General features: G+C 34.8%; 1 protein-coding gene and 1 long non-coding RNA gene across 2 annotated transcripts; both read left to right on the top strand.

The window, feature by feature from the left end:
- On the top strand, window positions 805-2,768 carry LOC109822368. Its single transcript, XR_002242104.1, has 4 exons — window positions 805-1,051; window positions 1,176-1,275; window positions 2,246-2,309; window positions 2,456-2,768. It is a non-coding gene; the product is annotated as an uncharacterized LOC109822368 (long non-coding RNA).
- LOC109820509 (proteasome subunit alpha type-2-A) lies at window positions 8,163-18,961 on the top strand. Its single transcript, XM_020386662.1, has 11 exons — window positions 8,163-8,325; window positions 8,449-8,525; window positions 9,623-9,687; window positions 10,124-10,170; window positions 10,993-11,068; window positions 14,718-14,785; window positions 15,830-15,899; window positions 16,257-16,342; window positions 18,000-18,062; window positions 18,159-18,224; window positions 18,628-18,961. Exons 1-11 carry the CDS (start codon window positions 8,285-8,287, stop codon window positions 18,674-18,676), a joined length of 708 nt encoding a protein of 235 aa, XP_020242251.1. The 5' UTR covers window positions 8,163-8,284; the 3' UTR covers window positions 18,677-18,961.

Raw genomic sequence — 20,880 nt, 5'->3', positions numbered from 1 at the left:
TACAACATTGAACTCTTTTACACATTGAAATAACTTGTGCACTGAATATACATCACCCTTGGCAAAGAGGAGGAGATCATCTGCAAAAATTAGGTGATTTATTTTGAGCTGACTGCACTTGGGGTGAAACTTAAAGAGTCTGTCATTCTTGAGCATCCCCAACTTCCTAGAAAGATACTCCATTCCTAGAATAAACAGATAAGGAGAAAGATGGTCTCCTTGTCTTAAGCCACGTTTGCCTTTGAAATAGCCATAGAGAGAACCATTAAGAGATAAAGAATAACTTGGAGAGGTAATACAAGCTAAAATCCAACCAATCATGACCTGCGGGAATCCCAAACCATGAAGTAGATCAGACAGAAAAGACCAGCTGATGGTGTCAAAGGCTTTCCTTATATCAATATTAAGCATGGCTCTAGGAGAGAGATGCTTCCTGTTGTAGCTATTCACCAGTTCATGAGCCAATTTGAAATTACGAGGTTGTTGATTGCAATACAAAGCTAATTTAAAATTGTTTATGTAAAAATTAAATGTCAAAGATGGTTTCCGTATATTACTCTATTTTTATAGTGGTTCTAGAAAAAAAAACCTTTTGTTTTTGTTATCATCGAGATATGTTATAATTGTAAAATAATAATTTTAAGGGGTTTTTATCTTTAGGTCCATTTGTTTACTCCCATTTATCTTTAAACCCAAGTTCTATTATTTGTATTTTTAAGCCCAATTCACTTTTGGTATTTGTCTTTAAACCCAATTACTTGTATTTATACAGAATGAATGTAAAAACCCAAAATACCCCTTTGATTGGCCCAATAAAACCCAGTATCTCTCTCATCTTCCTCATTTCATCTCACAGCCCTAAATTGAAAAAACGAGATCCCCTTTTCGTCGTCGCCCGTCTCCAGCCGCCGACGCCCCGTTCTAGCCGTCGCCCGTCTCCGGCGTCGATGTCCCTGTCCCTCTCTCTCCAGCTCGTGCCTTCCCATTTCCGTCATCTCCATAAATGCGTCCCTCTTCAAAATTCTGATGATCATGTCCTCTTGCTCTTCTGGTAATTTTCCCCCCTCCTGGGTCTTCTTCAAGCCATCGATTCTGCTTTGAAAACCTTTCCTCCCCACCAATTATTTTATTGCTCTGAACAATTATTTAATTAATCGGTCGTGCGCGGTGAACAGATTTGAGAGGGAGCTATTGAGGGGGGCCGGGCTTGGTGAATGGCTCTGACGCGCGCCATTTGATGGTCTGGAGCTCTTGGTCGCTTGGAGCATTGTTCAGGTTATTATTATTATTATTTATTTATTTTCCTTTTTACGGGTGTTGTTCAATTTTGACGTTCAGTTGGTGGTGCTTGCTAATTTTGTCATGTCGCATCAATTTCCTCCATTTGTGAAATTATTAGCTGCTATGTTTCGAAATAAAAAGCGCTTTTGGGCACAGGTTCTTATCACGGAGGTGGATATTTGGGATAAGTTGCCTTTTGAAAAGGTGGTTTGCTAATTTTTTGCTGTCTAGATAAAGTTCGACCGCATGCTTAATTAATTTTTCGTTTGGGGGGGGGGGAGGATTCTTGATATTTGACCCCAAAACTATATATATTCTGGTGTTACTGCTATAAAAAGAGAAAAAAATCGATGAGCACAGCAGGATGTCGGCACCTAATACATATGCTTCGAGCCTTGGTGAATAAAAATGAGGAGAGCACATTTTTCATGCTAATGTAGTGTTCACTCAGATATAGATTATCAACAAGTGAGGAGTCGTTGATTTTAGTGTGGGCAAAATTTCAAACCAATATCTTGTAGTTTCTTAATATTTAGGTTGGTCGATCATATGTTTCTTATATCCATGAGTTAGTGAAGTTAACTGAAAACTTTAACTTTCTGTGATTAATTATCATCTTCGATAGCCACTTGAGGAGGCTGAACTCTCAAATATCACACAATTATACCAGAAACTATGACAACCAATAAATGTAAGCCATTCATTGTTCAGTAAAGAGCAAGGTGGGCATCACTAACTTGAGGGAAACATGTTTTGTGTTCAATTCTGTTTTGATAATAAATATAGATAAGTTTATCCAAACAGAATCCTACTAAATGTTAAAACATTGAACTTAAAATTATTATGTTTTGTTGATCAGAACTTAAAATTATTATGTTTTGTTGATCAGAACTTAAAATTATTATGTTTTGTTGATCAGCGCATGATGACTAATTAAGTACATTTTCAACCATATAAATTACAGGAGGAGCTGATCAAGGAGCTCGATTTGATTCTCGAGAGCTGCAGTAGGTTCTTAGTGGATCATGGTAAATATTTCTTGTATAGGATGTTGCATTCAACTAAACAATATAAATTACATTTTGGATATTTGGATTGTAGTTTGTGGTTTTCTAAACTCTGACAAAAAAATTTCTATTGATGGCTGGTTGTTTAACATTCTAATTTTTTTCAGGGTTAAAAAGGGTCACCAATTGTTTCTTGCTTCACTTGATGGAGTTTGGCCCTTTGAAGCTTACTGATCCTTCGAAGATTGGTGGGCTGTTGAACGGGTTGAAAACTATGAGGATGAATAACCCCTTTTGGCAGTCTTTATGGTGAATCTATGTTTTTTAACATTCCTCAGCTTTTGGCTATGTTTGTGACTGTGAATGTATCTGAAATACGTGTGAGGATGTTTTGTACCATATATGTGAGGATGTTTTGTAACATATCTCAATTTGTGTTGCAAGTGTAACATATATGCGAGGATGTTTTGTAATATGCGAGGATGTTTTGTAACATATATGCGAGGATGTTAAAATTGGTCATTGTTAAAATTTGTATGATCTCTAAAATTGTGACTGAATGTAGTGATGAGTTTGTAGCATATTTCAGCTTGTGATGGTGTTTGTGATTGAAAATGTACCGTGTTAAGTGTAGAGGATGTTTTGTAACATATCTATGTTTGTGATTGAAAGTGTAGCGGGTTATCATGTAAGGGTAGTGGGTTGCACTGTAAGTGTAGCGGGTTATCATGTAAGGGTAGTGGGTTGCACTGTAAGTGTAGCGGGTTATCATGTAAGTGTAGCGGGTCAACGTGCTATACTTACATGTTAACGTGTTATACTTACGATATAACGTGTTATACTTACAATTTAACGTGTTATACTTACATGTTAATGTGCTATACTTACGATATAACGTGCTATACTTACAATTTAACGCGCTATACTTTCAATTTAACGTGCTATAATTACAATTTAACGTGTTATACTTACAGGTTAATGTGATATACTTACAGATCAACGTGTTATACTTACATGTTAACGTGCTATACTTACGATATAATGTGCTATACTTACTGGGTAATGTGCTATACTTACAGGTTAATGTGTTATACTTACAGGTTAACGTGCTATACTTACAGGTTAACGTGCTATACTTACTGAGTAACGTGCTATACTTACAGGCTAACGTGCTATACTTACTGAGTAACATGCTATACTTTTAGGTTAATGTGCTATACTTACGATATAACGTGCTATACTTACTGGGTAATGTGCTATACTTACAGGTTAATGTGTTATACTTACAGGTTAACGTGCTATACTTACAGGTTAACGTGCTATACTTACTGAGTAACGTGCTATACTTACAGGCTAACGTGCTATACTTATTGAGTAATGTGCTATACTTACAGGTTAATGTGCTATACTTACAGGCTAACGTGCTATACTTTTAGGTTAATATGCTATACTTACGATATAACGTGCTATACTTACTGGGTAATGTGCTATACTTACAGGTTAATGTGTTATACTTACAGGTTAACGTGCTATACTTACAGGTTAACGTGCTATACTTACTGAGTAACGTGCTATACTTACAGGTTAATGTGCTATACTTACAGGCTAACGTGCTATACTTACTGAGTAATGTGCTATACTTACAGGTTAATGTGCTATACTTACAGGCTAACGTGCTATACTTTTAGGTTAATGTGTTATACTTACGATATAACGTGCTATACTTACAATATAACGTGTCATAACCCAGTTTTCAGCTCATGAGTTGACCCATAACTCATCATGAGTCGACTCATCAGGTTGGGTCGACCCATGACTGTCATGAGTCGACTCATTATATCAACTCCTGTTGTTAAAAGTCTCTGCTGAGTCGACTCATCACCTTATGAGTCGACCCATACTTACAGGCTAACGTGCTATACTTTTAGGTTAATGTGCTATACTTACAATATAACGTGCTATACTTACAATATAACGTGTCATAACCCAGTTTTCAGCTCATGAGTTGACCCATAACTCATCATGAGTCGACTCATCAGGTTGGGTCGACCCATGACTGTCATGAGTCGACTCATTATATCAACTTCTGTTGTTAAAAGTCTCTGCTGAGTCGACTCATCACCTTATGAGTCGACCCATGAGTCATAAGTCGACTCACGACTGAACATGAGTCGACTCATCGAAGGTTTTCTGGTTTTTTTCTAAGTATAGCACGTTATATTGTAAGTATAGCACATTAACCTAAAAGTATAGCACGTTAGCCTGTAAGTATAGCACATTAACCTGTAAGTATAGCACGTTACTCAGTAAGTATAGCACGTTAACCTGTAAGTATAGCACGTTAACCTGTAAGTATAACACATTAACCTGTAAGTATAGCACATTACCCAGTAAGTATAGCACGTTAGCCAGTAAGTATAGCACGTTAACCTGTAAGTATAGCACGTTAACCTGTAAGTATAACACATTAACCTGTAAGTATAGCACATTACCCAGTAAGTATAGCACGTTAGCCAGTAAGTATAGCACGTTAACCTGTAAGTATAGGACGTTAACCTGTAAGTATAGGACATTATATCGAAAGTATAGCACGTTATATTGTAAGTATAGCACATTAACCTAAAAGTATAGCACGTTATGAAGTAAGTATAGCACGTTATGGAGTAAGTATAGCACGTTAACCTATGTTTATACGGTTGATGCTTGTAAGCGATTTGGGATGTTATCTATGTTCAGTTGAGGCATTTTGTGAGACGCTTCACGTTCAACATGCTTTTACCAAGTAGAGATCAATTACGATTGCATTTAATTATATGATTAGCAATTTGAGATGTAGTTTACATTGCGTCGAGAAAATGATGTACAAGTTATTTGCAGGCGTTGTTGTGGCAATTTGTGGAACACTTCATGGCATCATGCTTTTGCCAACTTGAGTTTAATTAGAAATGCATTAGGTATATTGTCTCGCTGAGACAAATTATCAAACACCTTACATGCGTGTATTTCCTTCATTTGCCTAGCTTTTTTTCTTTTTCTTTTTCCTTTTTTATTGGGGTAGTACTTCCAGCAATTCTGAGAATCAATCGCATAAAAAATTACTCAAACACACTGAAACCCACAAAGAGGAGCATTTACAGCAAATCAATCCAAATGCCTCATATTTCCTCTACAACTTCCCATGACAAGAAAATGGGGCAAGTTAGATTAGTTGTTCTCACATTTCACCTAAATCCTAAGCACCTATTTCTCCAAAACTCAAATTACCTAAAAAGAGGCAGCTCTTTCAGCAGACAAACCTCCATCCAACCAAACTAATGCAATTTCGATTGAAAAAGACCATCAATACACTGAGAACCCATTACATCCAAATCCTTAAAACAAACTAAAAAAATCCTAATTAAATAAAAAGGCAGCTCCTTTAGAGAACAAACATCCGATCAATCCCAAACTCATGCAATCGCGACGAGAAAAAAGAGGTCGACGGCGAGATCTGGGACGGAAACGAGGCGACGGAGCAACTAAGAGGTTGACGGCAATGATTGATCACGAGGTCGACGGCCGACGCTCCTCCGCCGACGCCAACAACACCAACCGCGGTTCTAAGATGCTGAAGAGGTTCAACGTCGGTGCTGATCCGCTCCCGGTGGCGTGTTGAAAAGGAGAAAATGAGGAGAGAGAGATATGGGTTTATATGGGGGCTAAAAGGGGTATTTTGGGTTTTTACCTTGATTTTGTATAAATACAAGTGCTGAAAGTATTGTATTTTGAAAATTGGGTTTAAAGACAAATACAAAAAGAGAATTGGGCTTAAAGATACAAGTAATAATGTATGGGTTTAAAAATAAAGTGGAGTAAACAAATGGGCCTAAAGACAAAAACCCCTTAAAATATTTATGTACAAATCATATAATTGAATCTACTTCGAGCTCAAATTACTATGTCTAAGACTAATGTCGATCATCTAACATAACAATCATATCCATAGACTTTGATCCGAGAAAATTTACATCTTTATTTGTTTATTTATTTTAGCCATATGACATACTTATTTTTCAATCTCAACCTTTTTCTTTTACATTTACTAGTTTTTACACACGTGCAATGCACGTGATTTAATACTATGATTAAGTATTTTTGGCAGTTTGTGCTCATTTTTTTCTTTAAACTCATACATTCTGATTATTTTTTTTATATTTGTTTAAATGGGATACACCCAATTTAAATTTTCATGTTGATATTTGAATTGACAAAAAACAAATATAATTTAAAAATAATTTGAATTTTCATATTATTTTTGACCGATATAAAACTAAGCTTTATTTGAGAAAGTATAGCATTGCAAAGTGAAAAATATTAAAATAGTGTTATACAAGGAAGGTGAATATTTAAAACCAATATGGCAAAATGATTGATTTAAAGTATGTTAAAACGATGCAAAAGAGAATATGAAGTTTATTCCTAATCATTGATAGACTTCATAAAAGAATATAAATTAAAGATTAATGCTAACTCTAGTATACTTTTATATGATAAAAACATCCACATAAGAATATAAAAGTACTGAAAAAAATTCATGAAACTCTCTTCTAAAGATTCCTAATTTCACTCAAAATAATTAAACTATTCTATAAAATATTCATAAAATTTTATTTTTATTTCTTCTATTTTATTTTTTATTGAGTTAATATCAATCATTCTTCAGGTTTATCATTTATCATTTCTCGGACAATTCTAGGGTATTGTCTTCATCATCTACATTAATTGTGACATCAGACTAATTTTGTATTTTTTATGCTATTATCTTTCATAGGCTCGTTAATTGTTTATCATCTCATTTAACTTTACAAAGAAGTCAAATGTACTTATGATGTTCAACACAAACTGCTCAAAATATAGACTTTGATTTTTTTTCTATTTCAATGAGAATAAATATTAATTTCATATATATAAAATTTTTTGTGTTCCTAATTTATTACTTAAATAAATTAGAAGCTATCTCTTTATTTTCCTCTAAAATGAATTCTTCTGATGTGGATCCAATAAGAATTTCTGTTATTTCAATAATATTACCTTTGCTCTATCCCTGTCATTTTCCATAAAGATCTAAACTAAATACCCGCATTATTCATTACCAATTTCTCTTAGATTATAATATTAATATTTAATTTGAAGAACACAATATGGAATTTATGAATACTTACTAATTTTTCTTATGTCTTCCATGGAGATTTTTTCTTTGATTAGGATAAAGTTATTAAATTATTTTTTAATGTAACTCATTCAGTGCTTCATTAATAGATATTGCTTATGTTAATGCCAATTCAAGTGATTCATTGACGTTTTCTGAATTTTAGATTTATTTCTATCACTTTCCCATTTGCAATGGAAATAACTCAATTCTTTTAAAGTTATCTCTAAATATTCTAATAGTTTCTCCATATGTAATTCCTTGTATTCTTTTACCCTATAAATATTATTAACGTCAAAGATTAAAGTTTATAAATTAAAATCAATTAATGCTAAGGTATAATATTATAGTATTTTATCATTTCTTTGGATTTAAACATCTATCAATTAATGTTACGAATGTATTTTGGCTACCCCAACTTATTACTAAAATTATATAAAATTACTTTAATTTATATAGTGCCGATAATCGGATACAAACCTTATTTTGTACTCATATTTTTATCTATCCAAATTCCTAATTAATTAGCGGATACAAACGAAGTGATATCCGACCCGTTTTCATCCCCGCGTCATAATCGGGTCCCCGGTGCAAGCGCTGGATCAGTTCGAAAGTTGTAGCCCCAATACTGTAATCAGACATATTAGCAAGGGTGTCTTACAAAAAGCCAAACAGGTCGAAGAAGTAAATAAACCCGGCTCCTTTCCTTGCGCAGGGGGCTTCCATTTTCTCGCTCGTCCTCGTCCTCGTCCTCGTCCTCTCTCCGCTCCCTCGTTCAGCTCACCAAAACCCTAGAAAGAAAAAGGCCATGGGAGACAGCCAGTACTCTTTCTCTCTCACCACCTTCAGGTTCGATTCCTTCTCTCTCTCTCTCTCTCAATCTCCTCTTTGTTCTCTTCTTCCCCCTCTCTTTCAAGTTCTAACCCTAGTTCTTCTTGTCTTCTCCGTCGTCGATCTGATCGCCGACTGCAGTCCCTCGGGAAAGCTCGTTCAGATCGAGCATGCGCTCACCGCCGTCGGATCCGGCCAAACTTCGCTCGGGATCAAAGGTACGTGATACGATGAACTCGGTTTCAGTAAGTCGAGTTTGATCAAGCGTCGATGTTTGAGGAAATCTCTGTAGCGTGCTTAGTTTTGATCTCGATGTCGAAATTCGTGAGGATTAGGGCTTTGTATCAGAATCTAGGGACATTCATGCTGCGATGTCGTCGCTCGGTTTAATTTGAGGAAATATGGTGAAATTATCGGAAAAAGAATGCCAAATATAGAGTTTGTAGTTAGTGGTCTGCTCTATCCTAGACTGTTGCAAGCAAAGTAGAAGACAGTATCAAGTTGAGTGACGATCTGGAAATTGTTAGATGAATAAATTGTTGAATTCAATTACGATGTCAAATTCTCAATTGTATAAAGGAGTTTGGTACGGATTATTATGTGGATATAGCATGCATAAATTAAAATTGAATTATAACGCGGTGTACTCGTCCAATAATTTTTGCACTTTGATACTTTCATATAAATTTATAATACAAATTTAAATGTAGCTAAATATAAATGCTATAATGTTATACTAACTTATGCTTGTCCTGAGGACTTGGAGAGATCCTGTTTTTGGCACTTTTCCTGCTGCGATATAATAGCTGCACCTGCCTCCATGAATCATTGTCTAAGTGAGGATTTGAGATTCTCACCAGATGTTAAATGTAAATTTTATGCACTTATTTTGTAGGTTATCTAACTAGTAGCTTGATCTTTTGTTGGAATTTCCATTATCTTTTAGATGGTTGGAGATGCTAATTTCTTCTGCGAGAACTTGGATTAGAACTTTATCTTTGATTAGATAGTTGCTCAACGATAGTCTTATGATTAGATATCGCCATTTCAACTTTCATTTTTGTCGAAAATTATTATATATTTGGGGTTCCAATGGTATATCAATTACCCTTTCGAGTGGAAGGGATCTCAAACTCTATCTGTTGATCGGTTTAGGTACCTGTAGTTACGTGCCTAAAATATTTAGTCGATTAATTTTGGAGGCTGTGCTCTGAATTTTTTTTCCATTAAATTTTCCATGTTTTTTTTCTTATATTTGTATTCGTAATGAGTATTCTTGTTTGAGTAACCTCACTTTCCATTTTTTGGTTGACAGCTGCTAACGGTATTGTTATTGCCACTGAAAAGAAATTGCCTTCCATTCTAGTGGATGAAACATCTGTAAGCACACAAATTTAGCTTTTTTCCTGTTATTTATTGTTATTGATCATAGATTGTTAGTCAAGTTGTTTACAGAAACTAGTGAGTTATTCTTGTTATTACTTTTTTTATCGGAAATGTTGTCTATTTTTTGTGCTTAAGTTATTTTGAGCCATTCTGATTACATATTGCGTATTTCAAAGAATCTGGTTATCTAATGCTAATTTTTTTTTTTATCTTGAAGCATCAATGTTGTACTGTGTTGCCTAATGTTAAAGTGTGTTTTGTCCTTTTTCCCATTATTGTTTAACACTTGGTTTTATGTGAGGATTTTCTTTCTTCTATTTCTCATCTCTAATGAGAAGTTTTGTCTTTGGTGTTGGACTTTTGGCTACATTGGTGTTCAGGCAGCATGTAGTAGCATCACTCTCTTTTGATTGAGCTACTTTTGTTGCAGGTGCAAAAGATTCAGCTCATGACAGCAAACATCGGGGTTGTTTATAGGTACATTTCTATACGATTCACCATGTTTAAGATTCCTTAAGCATTTAGTTGCTCAACCACGAGAGCAGGCGTGAACTCTAATTTGCTTTTCTGTCTTGGTGCTTTTGTGTCTTCTAAGTCCTTATTATTCATACAGGTGACAAGGTTTTTATTTGCTTGATTTTTAAGGAGGGTTTGCATGTTATGCTGTCTGCTCCTGAATTTGGTTGTGGAAATGTGAAATGTTAATTAGGATGAATTTGTAGTAGAATGTTACAGCATGGACCAATGAGTTAACCTCTTAAAGTAAATAAACTATTTCTTAAAATGGAGTTGGATCAGAACCGTAACTCCATTCTAAGAGAGCTATACATAAAGTGATTAAATTTTGCTTGGTTAACAACCCAGTGACTGGAATCTGAAATCTAGGGCCTTGGGAAAGAAAATTGTGTGCAACAGAGGAGATTACTGTAGGGGTAGGCTGTTGGAGAGTAAACTCTGCCCCCTGTGTTATGCAGTTAAATCACACACAATGAAAAAATCTTCCAACGTTCTGCTGGACTGCAATATAGTTGAAAATACGGTATGAAAATGAAAATGTTGCTAAAGAGAATTTGTATTTATTATTTATCGCTGAGCCAGAATATAAGACTAACATAGAAATGGCTAGCATTCCACAAAGAGGTTACAGTTTTTTTTTAATCACAATTGCATTTCAGAGAGCACACTGTTGGTTTATGATATGAGTCGAGATATGAGGGTCTAGTTATTTCCTTCTATGCTTGTTTCTTTTTCAAAATAAGATTTCTGACTAGTAAAATCTGATATCACTTGTATTTGCAGTGGAATGGGGCCGGATTCTCGTGTTTTAGTCAGGAAAAGCAGGAAGCAAGCAGAGCAGTACTATAAACTATATAAAGTAAGTTCACATCTCTCACCTTTGGCCATGTTCACCATCCTTCTTTAAGTATTGTGTAAGCCGAACTCTTTTGTGGTTGATTTTTTTATGTTAATTTATTTGGTGGCTCCCCTTACAGCTGTATGAGCAGCTAGTAAAGGCAGAGTTATTAATGCGCGAAGCACAATGCAAGGCACAAACAAAGTCCCTTTACTCGCACATGTGCAAGCTGCAATGCAATGCACTCGCTTGATTGAAGTGAGGCGCACATCACACACATATTTTGCAAGATAGATAATCAAGTATGAAATTCCATGTTTATGAATTCTCACATGAAGTTGAATAAACATCCACTACCAAACAAAATAAAAAGGTCTTAATTCATAATGCTAACCACCCAACATGGTAGTAAAGTTCATAATTTTCCAAATTAAAAGTCAAACCAAGACTAATATCGAAGCAAAATTAAATAATAAACGAGAACAAGTGAGGGCCCTCAATCATGCAAGTAAAATGTTCTACTGAGCTTTTTTTACTTTTTGGGATATGGATTATCAAATATAAAGACCAGGTTGAAATGTTAAAGAATAAAAATATGAGGCTATTTCTTGCCTGTGTATTGTGCGGAGCACTCTTGCAGAGCTCTTGTGAGGCGCAAAAAGGCATTGTCGCATCAGATGTGGGGCGCTTTGCCATTGGCCCGCATCCTATTGCACAATGAGCCACTTACCTTTGATAACCCTGTAAAGGGTCTCTGCTGGACCTATGGTGGAGTGTCAGGTTATGATGTGGCATCTATTACAGAAAAGTCTATGTTCTAACTAAACCTTTTTGTGTTGAACTCTTATAAACTCTTGCATATTACGTTATCTATAGTTATCTCTGGGTTGCATTATCTGACCACTGATTGTCATTTTTTACCTAGTAGATACATGTAGTGAAAGAGACAGGGGCTAAGGGAATCTAGGCAATGTGAAACCAGCATCCTCAGACCTTTTATTATCCAGTAGTATAGAAATTGTTAGATAGGCGATTCAAATATATCATGTTTGGATTATGATGTCTTTGTATGATGCGCACATATAAAAGGTCACTGTAACACTCATATCCATAAATTATCTTACCAGCAGTTGTAGTTACATTCTACTTGTTCGGATTCGTTGTAATGGGCTAGTTATAGTGGAACTGCTGTACTTGTAATATTCATGGTAGTCCTGAAACCATTATTTTTGGCGTACCATTACTGCCTTTTAGTTTTAGTTGTCATCCCTTTCATTTGAGGAATTTAATCGTAAGAAAACCAGTCTGTTAAATTTCATTCTGACACTGAATATGAGATGAATGTACCATAATGTCCTTATCATGAGCACAACATTTCCATCTAACATTCACATGTAATATTCACCTTTTATCTTTTAGTTGCCCCATTTCCAACTTCCATGTAATTTGCCAAGTTGTATCCTGCTTCCATCACCTTGCTGATTAAACTAAGGCTGCCACGTATGTTACATGGGCACTTCTATAACGAAGCCATACCCATACCGGACACGCACCCGACACTTTCCCGTACCCAAACTTCATAGACACTTCTTGAATATATGCATGCATTTATTATAACATGAATTCAATTATATGATATATATGTGTTAATTTAAAACACTTCTCAAACACTTCTTGGACGTATAGCTTACACTTCACATCTGTTTCTTGAAACTAGTTAGATATGGGTCGGGTTCATTTCAGTTCACACCCAAGTTTAAAACTATATAGTTAAAGGGTCGTTTGGATGTCTAATTAAAAAATGAGTAGTTTCTAATTTATGATAATCAATATGATAAAAGAAACTTAAAGATGTGATCAAATTTTTAATTCTAATGACCCATGAAGCGGAAAATAATCTCATGTACACTATTAATACACACACTAGCACAAATCTCAAAGCATAATGAATGGATAAAAAGTTAGTGGACAAGTGTTCCTATCCACTTAAGTTTATAGGAGCTTTTTTCGTTTGCAAAAGCGGCCAATAGCGCGCCCTAACGGTAAATAGCGGGCGATTGCGTGCAAAATCCACTTTTTGATTGCTATTTGAAAGCGGTTTGGGGTTATTTTTTTAAAATTAAACCCGACCTTTAACCACTGTATTCGACCGCCTCCTGTGATTTTCAGCGTGCTCCCGCCGCCTCTCATAGTCTCTGGCACCTAACTCGGCATTTCCCCTCACCTCCTTCACCGTGAGCTCCTCCTAGGACAGTCCTCTCACCGTTCAGCTTATCTTCTCAAAGACAATAACTCTTTGACTTCTCCTCCAGTCAACTTTGGTATTAAATTGACGATTACATGTCTATTTCATATTTAGGATCTCTTTAAATCATCAAATATGACTTTTAGTTTTTCTAGATTTTTCTTTAATCTTTTTAGTATTTTGCGTTTTTTACCGCTATTTTGTCGCAATAGCCCCAAATAGCCTTATTGATGCCTCACCGCTACGCGATGCTATCCACTATCAATAACCTTGGATGTGATCGAATTTTTAATTCTATTGACCCATGAAGCAGAAAAATGATCTCATGTACTTTGTTAATTACGCACACTAGCACAAATCTCAAAGCATAATGAATGGATAAAAAAGTTGGTTGACAATTGTTCCTATCCACTTTTTTGCAAGGGAAAAAAAAAAAGAAAAGGGAGAAAAGCTAATTATATATATATATATAATATTATATATATATATATATATATATATATATATATATATATATATATATAATATATATATAGGTGAAAACTTGTGTCAACTTAAGTGGATAGTGAATAGTGTGTCCACCAAAGTTTTAAACAACTCATATTGTCTAAGGATCCTTGTATTATATAAAAAGATGTTTTATATTAATAAATGTGTGGCTACAAAGTTTGGTAGTCATCAACTTAAGTTGATAGGAGTCTTGGCTAATATATATATATTATATATATAATATATATATATATATATATATATATATATATATATATATATATGCAGCCGTGTCCCTATACATTTTAGCGTTTTTATTTCGTGTCCCATACCCATACTCGTACCAGTAATTGTACCCGTTTCCTTGTAACTTAGGCTGCCACTTATTTTCACATTCTGATCTTTATAGACAACTTTTTTCCATCTAACATTCACATGTAATGTTTACCTTTTATCTTTTAGTTGTCCCATTTCCAACTTCCATGTAATTTGCCAGGTTATATCCAGCTTCCATCACCTTACTGATTAAACTAAGGCTGCCACTTATTATCACATTGTCGTAAACTGATTTTTCTGATCTTTATAGGTCCTATCCTACATTATTTTCTTCAAGCTTCCTACATCCTGATTTTCTCTCTTTTTTCCCCAATCAGTTGTGTCCGAAACCGCCTTGAAATCATTAATGTGAACAAAACTATCAATTATCATTATACTGGCCCTTATGAAAGCCGTTTGATTTAAGTGAATATACAGTATGTCAGTATCATCTTCATACTCCAGAAGAGGATTGGTTGTGACATCTGTCAATTGGCTTATTGTTTCTCTACAACTTTGATCATGTGATATGGAGATTTTGCATTTGTGTTAGCCTTATGTGTTTATCAGTTTCAAGATTTTATATATATCCTCTAATTGCGTTATTGTTGTTGCCTGCAGGAAGCAATTCCTGTAACACAGCTTGTAAGGGAAACTGCAGCAGTCATGCAGGAATTCACACAGTCCGGGTATGACGATCAGTATTTTGTATAAACATATCAAATATAACCTCCATACAAACTTGACCTTATTGTGGCATATCTATGACGCACATTACCAAAATTCTCTTTTATGCAAGGTATGCTATTCATGACCATGATCCTTTATTTTAACCTTTTCCTCATGAAAATGTGGTTGCCTTAGAGCATGAGAAGGTCTGTAGATATGCACAGGTTTTTCAACCGTCCGCTAACTTGTTAATATTCCATTAGTTTGCTTCCAAATCCTCTGATAATTAAGTGAGCAGGAGAAGGCAATCCTTTTTTTGATGGTAACAGGTGAACCTTATGTAAGTAACTTAGGAGAGAGCTTCCAAACCCCTAGATAGTGAGTCCAGAGGAGTATGTAATATTGTGTTGTTTGCCATGTGGAAATGCATTCACCTTTATGCCGAAAAGTAAGATGAATTTAGAAACTACATTCTCAGTAAAGATAACCAATATGAATTTATATATTAATACCACAGATTATTGAAAGGAAACTTAGTTTGTCTGAAACTTAGTTTGTCTTTTTTTTTTTTTTACAAATACAGTCTTCTAGCAAGAACTGCTAAGTATGATGTAAACATGGGTTCCTTAGTGTGTGTCTTTTTATCGACAGTCTTCTAGCAAGAACTGCTAAGTGTCTTGTGCACTAAGGGACTTTGCACCGCACATACTTGTAAGTAGTACTCCAATTTTGGGGCACCAATTCGTGTATCGGACAGAATTGGTTCGCAAGTGTATTGGTTTGTTCGCCGGAACTGTAAGATTGTTCTGCGCGTGGGGGAGGGGGGGTGTCAAGAAATCACGCAACTATGTGTCTATTCTTCTTTATTTCACATTCCTTCCTTCATCTGGATAATAATTAGAACCTTGTGCCTCAGACTCTTAAGGTGTTTCCAGGGTAAAGCTTGTTTGAATAATGTTTCTAAGTAATGACATACAGGTCAAATATTTGTCTTTTTTTCCTCCTTTTGCGATTTAAATTTCATTTTTATTCTGACTTGTTGTTTTTATACTTGCCTGTTCTAGTGGGGTGAGGCCGTTCGGGGTTTCTTTGTTGATAGCTGGTTATGATGATAATGGCCCACAATTATTTCAGGTATAGTAATCCTGCCTTTTCTCTTTCTTCTGTTCAAGAGTTTTCTCGGAAGTTTGGGATCAATACATGTTTTTCTTAATTAGTTTCTCTCTTTTCCTGGCATAGAACATTATGAGAACTACCACCACACTTGCAATAACTAGTTCTGTTAACTGATAGACATTTATATTGGACTAAAAAAAGCCTACACATCTCAGTCCATGTTTGTATCAAATTTTCTGTGGCTACCAATATATATTCCTAATGGTATTTTATAATAAATTAGGACATTTACCCTTCTATTATTGGAATGCTATGATTAATACATGGTAGTTTTGGAACTACAGGATATTCCTCCCTGACCTATTTTTCTTATAGGTTGATCCTTCTGGTTCTTACTTCTCATGGAAAGCTTCGGCAATGGGGAAAAATGTTTCTAATGCAAAGACATTTCTTGAGAAGAGGTACAATATTTTGTAATTACTTCATGTGATCTATTATCTTATTGAGTTGTGTGCAGTACTTTTCATACAGCTTTGTCGGAACTGTCATTGGATTTGCAAATATGTCACTTTCATTCTAGCATTTTATACCAGAAGAATTGCATGCTGTGCCCTTTAAGCAATTTACTTGGTTAGTCTTAATGGTTGCTCTTTTTTTTCTTGGTTATTGGTTATTCTCCTACTGCACTTTGAGAGCTGTTGTATTGGTTTCATAAGTCACCAACATTACTTAACTATCTGGTTACCATTTACATGGAAAATTGAAGGGATACGTCGTGGTTGGTAGACATTAAGCTATTAGATGCTTGTTGCGTTGTTTTGAAATTTTGATCCTCATATATTATTCCTTATTTTTGTTAGCATGATATGATGCTATATCTACCAGTAGAACTCTTGGAAAATATAGATATAACACATACATATCAATAATCAGATATTGTTCAATAAGTAAATATGGACAATAAATAAGTGTTACAGAACTTTTATCTTAATAAAATGTTAAGGTAAATAATTAGAATGCAAAAGAAAACTAGAAATAGGCACACATTCTATACAATGGATTCATAATAAGCCAATAGATCTTCCATCGTACTCTTCACTCAGAATATCTGTTGTCTGCATTCTTACTTTTCCTCAATAATTCTTTTGTTATATGTTGCCTCTCTTTGTAAGGTCGATTGACTTTTAAAACAAGCTTCTTGAGTGTAACTCTTTCTATGCTATTAAGTTGTAAATATAAAGTTCCAATTTCGCAAGTTTTTTGCTAAAACACGCAAGGAAAAGTCGGCTGATTGAATGCAGTTGCCCTTATTTAGACCAGTAAATGCGAGTCTTCAAAGATGGAATTATTGTTGATTTATGTGGATGCTTGGGATTTAAAGTAAAAGTTAAGGCTTGTAGAGATATATTAATTAATGCACAAAACTATGATGTTAGCAATAAAGAAGCCGTGAAAAGAAAGGGGACTGTGAAAGGCAGAAGAAAAATATAGGGAAATCTTTATTCAAAATTTCTTCCTTCATGCTCTAGGATCAGGCAGAAGTACCTGTCCATCAGTTATTTTTCATGTTCATACTTCAGTCCAAAATGAATTATATCTTGCTGGAAGTCTTAGTTACAATTTCAAATGTATTAGTTCTGTTTCAAGAATTTGTCCTTGGCCTATAACAGAGCAACATATCTGTCTTCCTGCCTAGAACGTAGCTAGGTGTCAGGGGTGTATACTTAATGGTTAGTCAGGCATCTCAGCAGCCACCGGTGACAATATTCATATTGCACTAGTTATATTGTTATATTAAATCATTCTGATGCAGCAAATCACACTGTTCATTCTTTGTCAATTGTACATTGAATGTCACATATGGCCTTCTGCTTTTCCATTTGTTGCATGAATTTCAAATGGCAGAACATGCACCTTCATTGTTCATGCCATATGCATATTAAATTTCCCAGTATAATGAAATCTTCAGTTGCATATACAAATTCTGTTAGGCCCTTACGCGTTAGGGTTTCACCTCTACTGCTGCACCTTCACCTGTTGAGCTTGTCTTCTTTTGAGAATTATCCTGTGTACAATTTTTTTATTTCAATAAAATTACCAATTTTCTTCCACTTGTAGATACACTGACGATATGGAGCTCGATGATGCTGTCCACACGGCAATTTTAACCTTAAAAGAAGGGTATTACATCTGTTTCCTTGCAGCAGTAGTAATATAATACTGAATGTAACTTTCCTTTGTCTATCATCTTGCTCATTTTATATTGCAACTTTGTAGGTTTGAGGGGCAAATTTCGAGCAAGAACATTGAAATTGGAATTATTGGAGCTGATCGGAAATTCAGGTATGTATGTTTATTTTATTTTTTAGTTTCGGAAGGACATAATCTTGAGTATTATCCGTTGCATCCTATTGAACCCCCAAATGTGAATTCGCCATTTCTTAATTATTCTTTGTTACCAACTGCCAAACAATTATTTAGTCTTCCTTCTTCCCTTGTTATTTAAAAATTAATGTACGAGCACAGTCGAGATAGGAGTTCTTTTAAACTGTCTCACCATCATCCAGTTCTTGATCCATTGTCGCCAAACAAGTAAAAAAAGCTGGTTTGTGTACGCTTGTTACCTGAAGTCACAAGAGTTTTTTCCTCCTTCCTTTTCATTTTCCTTTGGGTGCTGTAGTTGCAGTTCAGATACAAAATTGTCAGGAAATTTTCTGTCCCTTACACCTTTTGATTCATGTCATAGGGTACTGACCCCTGCTGAGATTGACGATTATTTGGCTGAAGTTGAGTAGCTGATCTGCATACACTCTTGGTGGTTTGATTTCTTGAGGTCAGGGAAATGTGAGACTGTAGTCGATATAAATATTTATATTCACTTCTGAATTCTTGGCTTCAGTTTGTACTTGAAACTATTCTTGCTCGCTTTGAATCCTCTTGTTTTTACTGTTTTTTTTTATTGTGTAAGATTTCACAGTCACTAGTTCTTTCTCCTCAAAAAAGGCGGCTTTTCTTTAATGTATTATTGAGGGGATGAATTGAGATAATACACAAATAGGTACAAGTATTTTCCCCTTTTCTTTTTGATGTTTGTTGGGTAAAACGAGTTGCATAAGCAAAGTCTGTTTGTTTAGCCCGAACGGTTGTTTGTGTAGGCTCAAATGAGGACGGGATTGCCCACTGCACAAGGATTTCCTCGACAGCTGCGTCTGTGCTAGGGCTTTCTCTCAGGTCCGAGTATTTCAGCTATCAGCTCAATTGAGAAAACCGTCGTATTTCAGTTTCACAGATGACAGTTGCACGTCAACATTAAAAACAAAACAAAACAAATCAAATCAAATCCAACAAAAATTCCCCAAAAAAACTAAACCCAACATTATTATTATTATTATTATTATTATTATTATTTTGAAACCTTAATTGCAGATGTTTTTATTCCATTTAGTGGGTGTTTGGCAATTTGAAAGTGAAAGCAAAAGGTGTAAGTGCTTTTTTTATAAGAGTTTTGCTACATGGACTCAAAATATGTAACCAATAAGGGGGACAAGTAAGGTGTCCCTTCCTATTGGATAATGAGTTGATCATCATTAATCATTAATGATGGCCAACTCATTATCCAATAGGAGGGGGACACCTCACTTGTCCCCCCTATTGGTCCCATATTTTAGCTTTCACATCCATGTCAGCATGAAATATATTATTTGTTTGAAAAATTAAATTATTATTAAAAGTGCAAAACAAGATTTATTAATAAAATATAGTTAAAATTATTTAATTAAAATTAATTACTATTATTTTCATTTTCATGTGATTTCACCATAGTTTTTTATTACATATCAATGAAATGAACATGAATGTTCCCTTGTTTCTATGCTGAAAAAAATATGGTAACGTTTTTGCATTTAATTTTCATAATCACTTGCATGCAAAAAATACCTAAAATGATAAAAAAAAATTACTTTCTCACTTTCATCTTTCATAGGCATGAAAATAAACTCCCACTTAGTTGGAACAAGAGTCCAACCGGCTGCTATGTAGACTTTGCCAGAATAAAACGACTAGCGGAGCAGTTCGTCCTATTAACGCACAAACAAATAGTGTCACCGCCCTTTCAATAGATCGCGGGGCCAATTCTAAATTAAGAGCGTGTCTCATTTGGTAGCTGTCTTTAGTAATTTAGGGGCTGTTTGGTTGGTTTCCTAAAAACCAAGAAAAGGAAATCGGTACAAGGAAATCAATAAAATAATATTTTTATCCATTTACATCCCTAAAACTCACCCACAACATCCAATAAAATATTATTTTTATCCTCCAACTCATCTCATTTCATCTCCTTTCTTACCTTTAAAAATAAACCAAACACAAAAAATGTGTCACATCATCCAACTCATCACATCTTATTTTATCTCATTTTTAAAAATTACACACATCATCCAATAATATTGTGACAACTCATCTCATCTCATTAAACATTCCTTTCCACCCATTTCCTCAAAAAAAAACAAGAAATTAATTTCCTTAAGTACATGTCACATCATCCAATAATATACCTCCAACTCATCTCATCTCATCTATTTTCTTATTTTTAAAAACGAACCAAACACAAACAACCTCAAAACATCATCCAATAATATACCTCCAATTCATTTCCTTATTTTTTTAACCAACCAAACAACCTCAAAACAAGTTTTTAAAAAAATCACTCACATCATCCAATAATAAGGTGACAACTCATCTCCTATTCTATAATTTCCTTTTTTTTTAAACCAACCAAACAACTTCAAAGTAATTATAATAGAAAATAGGTTTCCTAAAGTTTGATTTCCCAGTTTTTTTGGCCAAACGAACAGGCCCTTAGTTCCTCTGAAGTCTCAAGTGCCAACGGTCGGTTCTTGGCACTTTATGAGACTTCAATTGACCCGGTTTCCTGGTTGCTGCCTTCAGTCTCTGAATTCTTTAATAAACAATAACAAGCTTTTGATAACAACTGCTGTATGAG

Source organism: Asparagus officinalis, chromosome 8 (genome assembly GCF_001876935.1).
Source record: "Asparagus officinalis chromosome 8, Aspof.V1, whole genome shotgun sequence".
In the NCBI taxonomy this organism is placed as follows: Eukaryota; Viridiplantae; Streptophyta; class Magnoliopsida; order Asparagales; family Asparagaceae; genus Asparagus; species Asparagus officinalis.
Note: the sequence above shows the minus strand (reverse complement) of the source record. Positions and strands in the feature narration are given on the sequence as shown.

Bases quoted from the DNA above. Each gene is read 5' to 3' on its own strand.
- LOC109820509 (XM_020386662.1), top strand. From the start codon at position 8,285: ATGGGAGACAGCCAGTACTCTTTCTCTCTCACCACCTTCAG. The intron at 8,326-8,448 runs GTTCGATTCCTT...CGCCGACTGCAG, and splicing joins TTCTCTCTCACCACCTTCAG to TCCCTCGGGAAAGCTCGTTC. The intron at 10,171-10,992 runs GTACATTTCTAT...TTGTATTTGCAG, and splicing joins AACATCGGGGTTGTTTATAG to TGGAATGGGGCCGGATTCTC.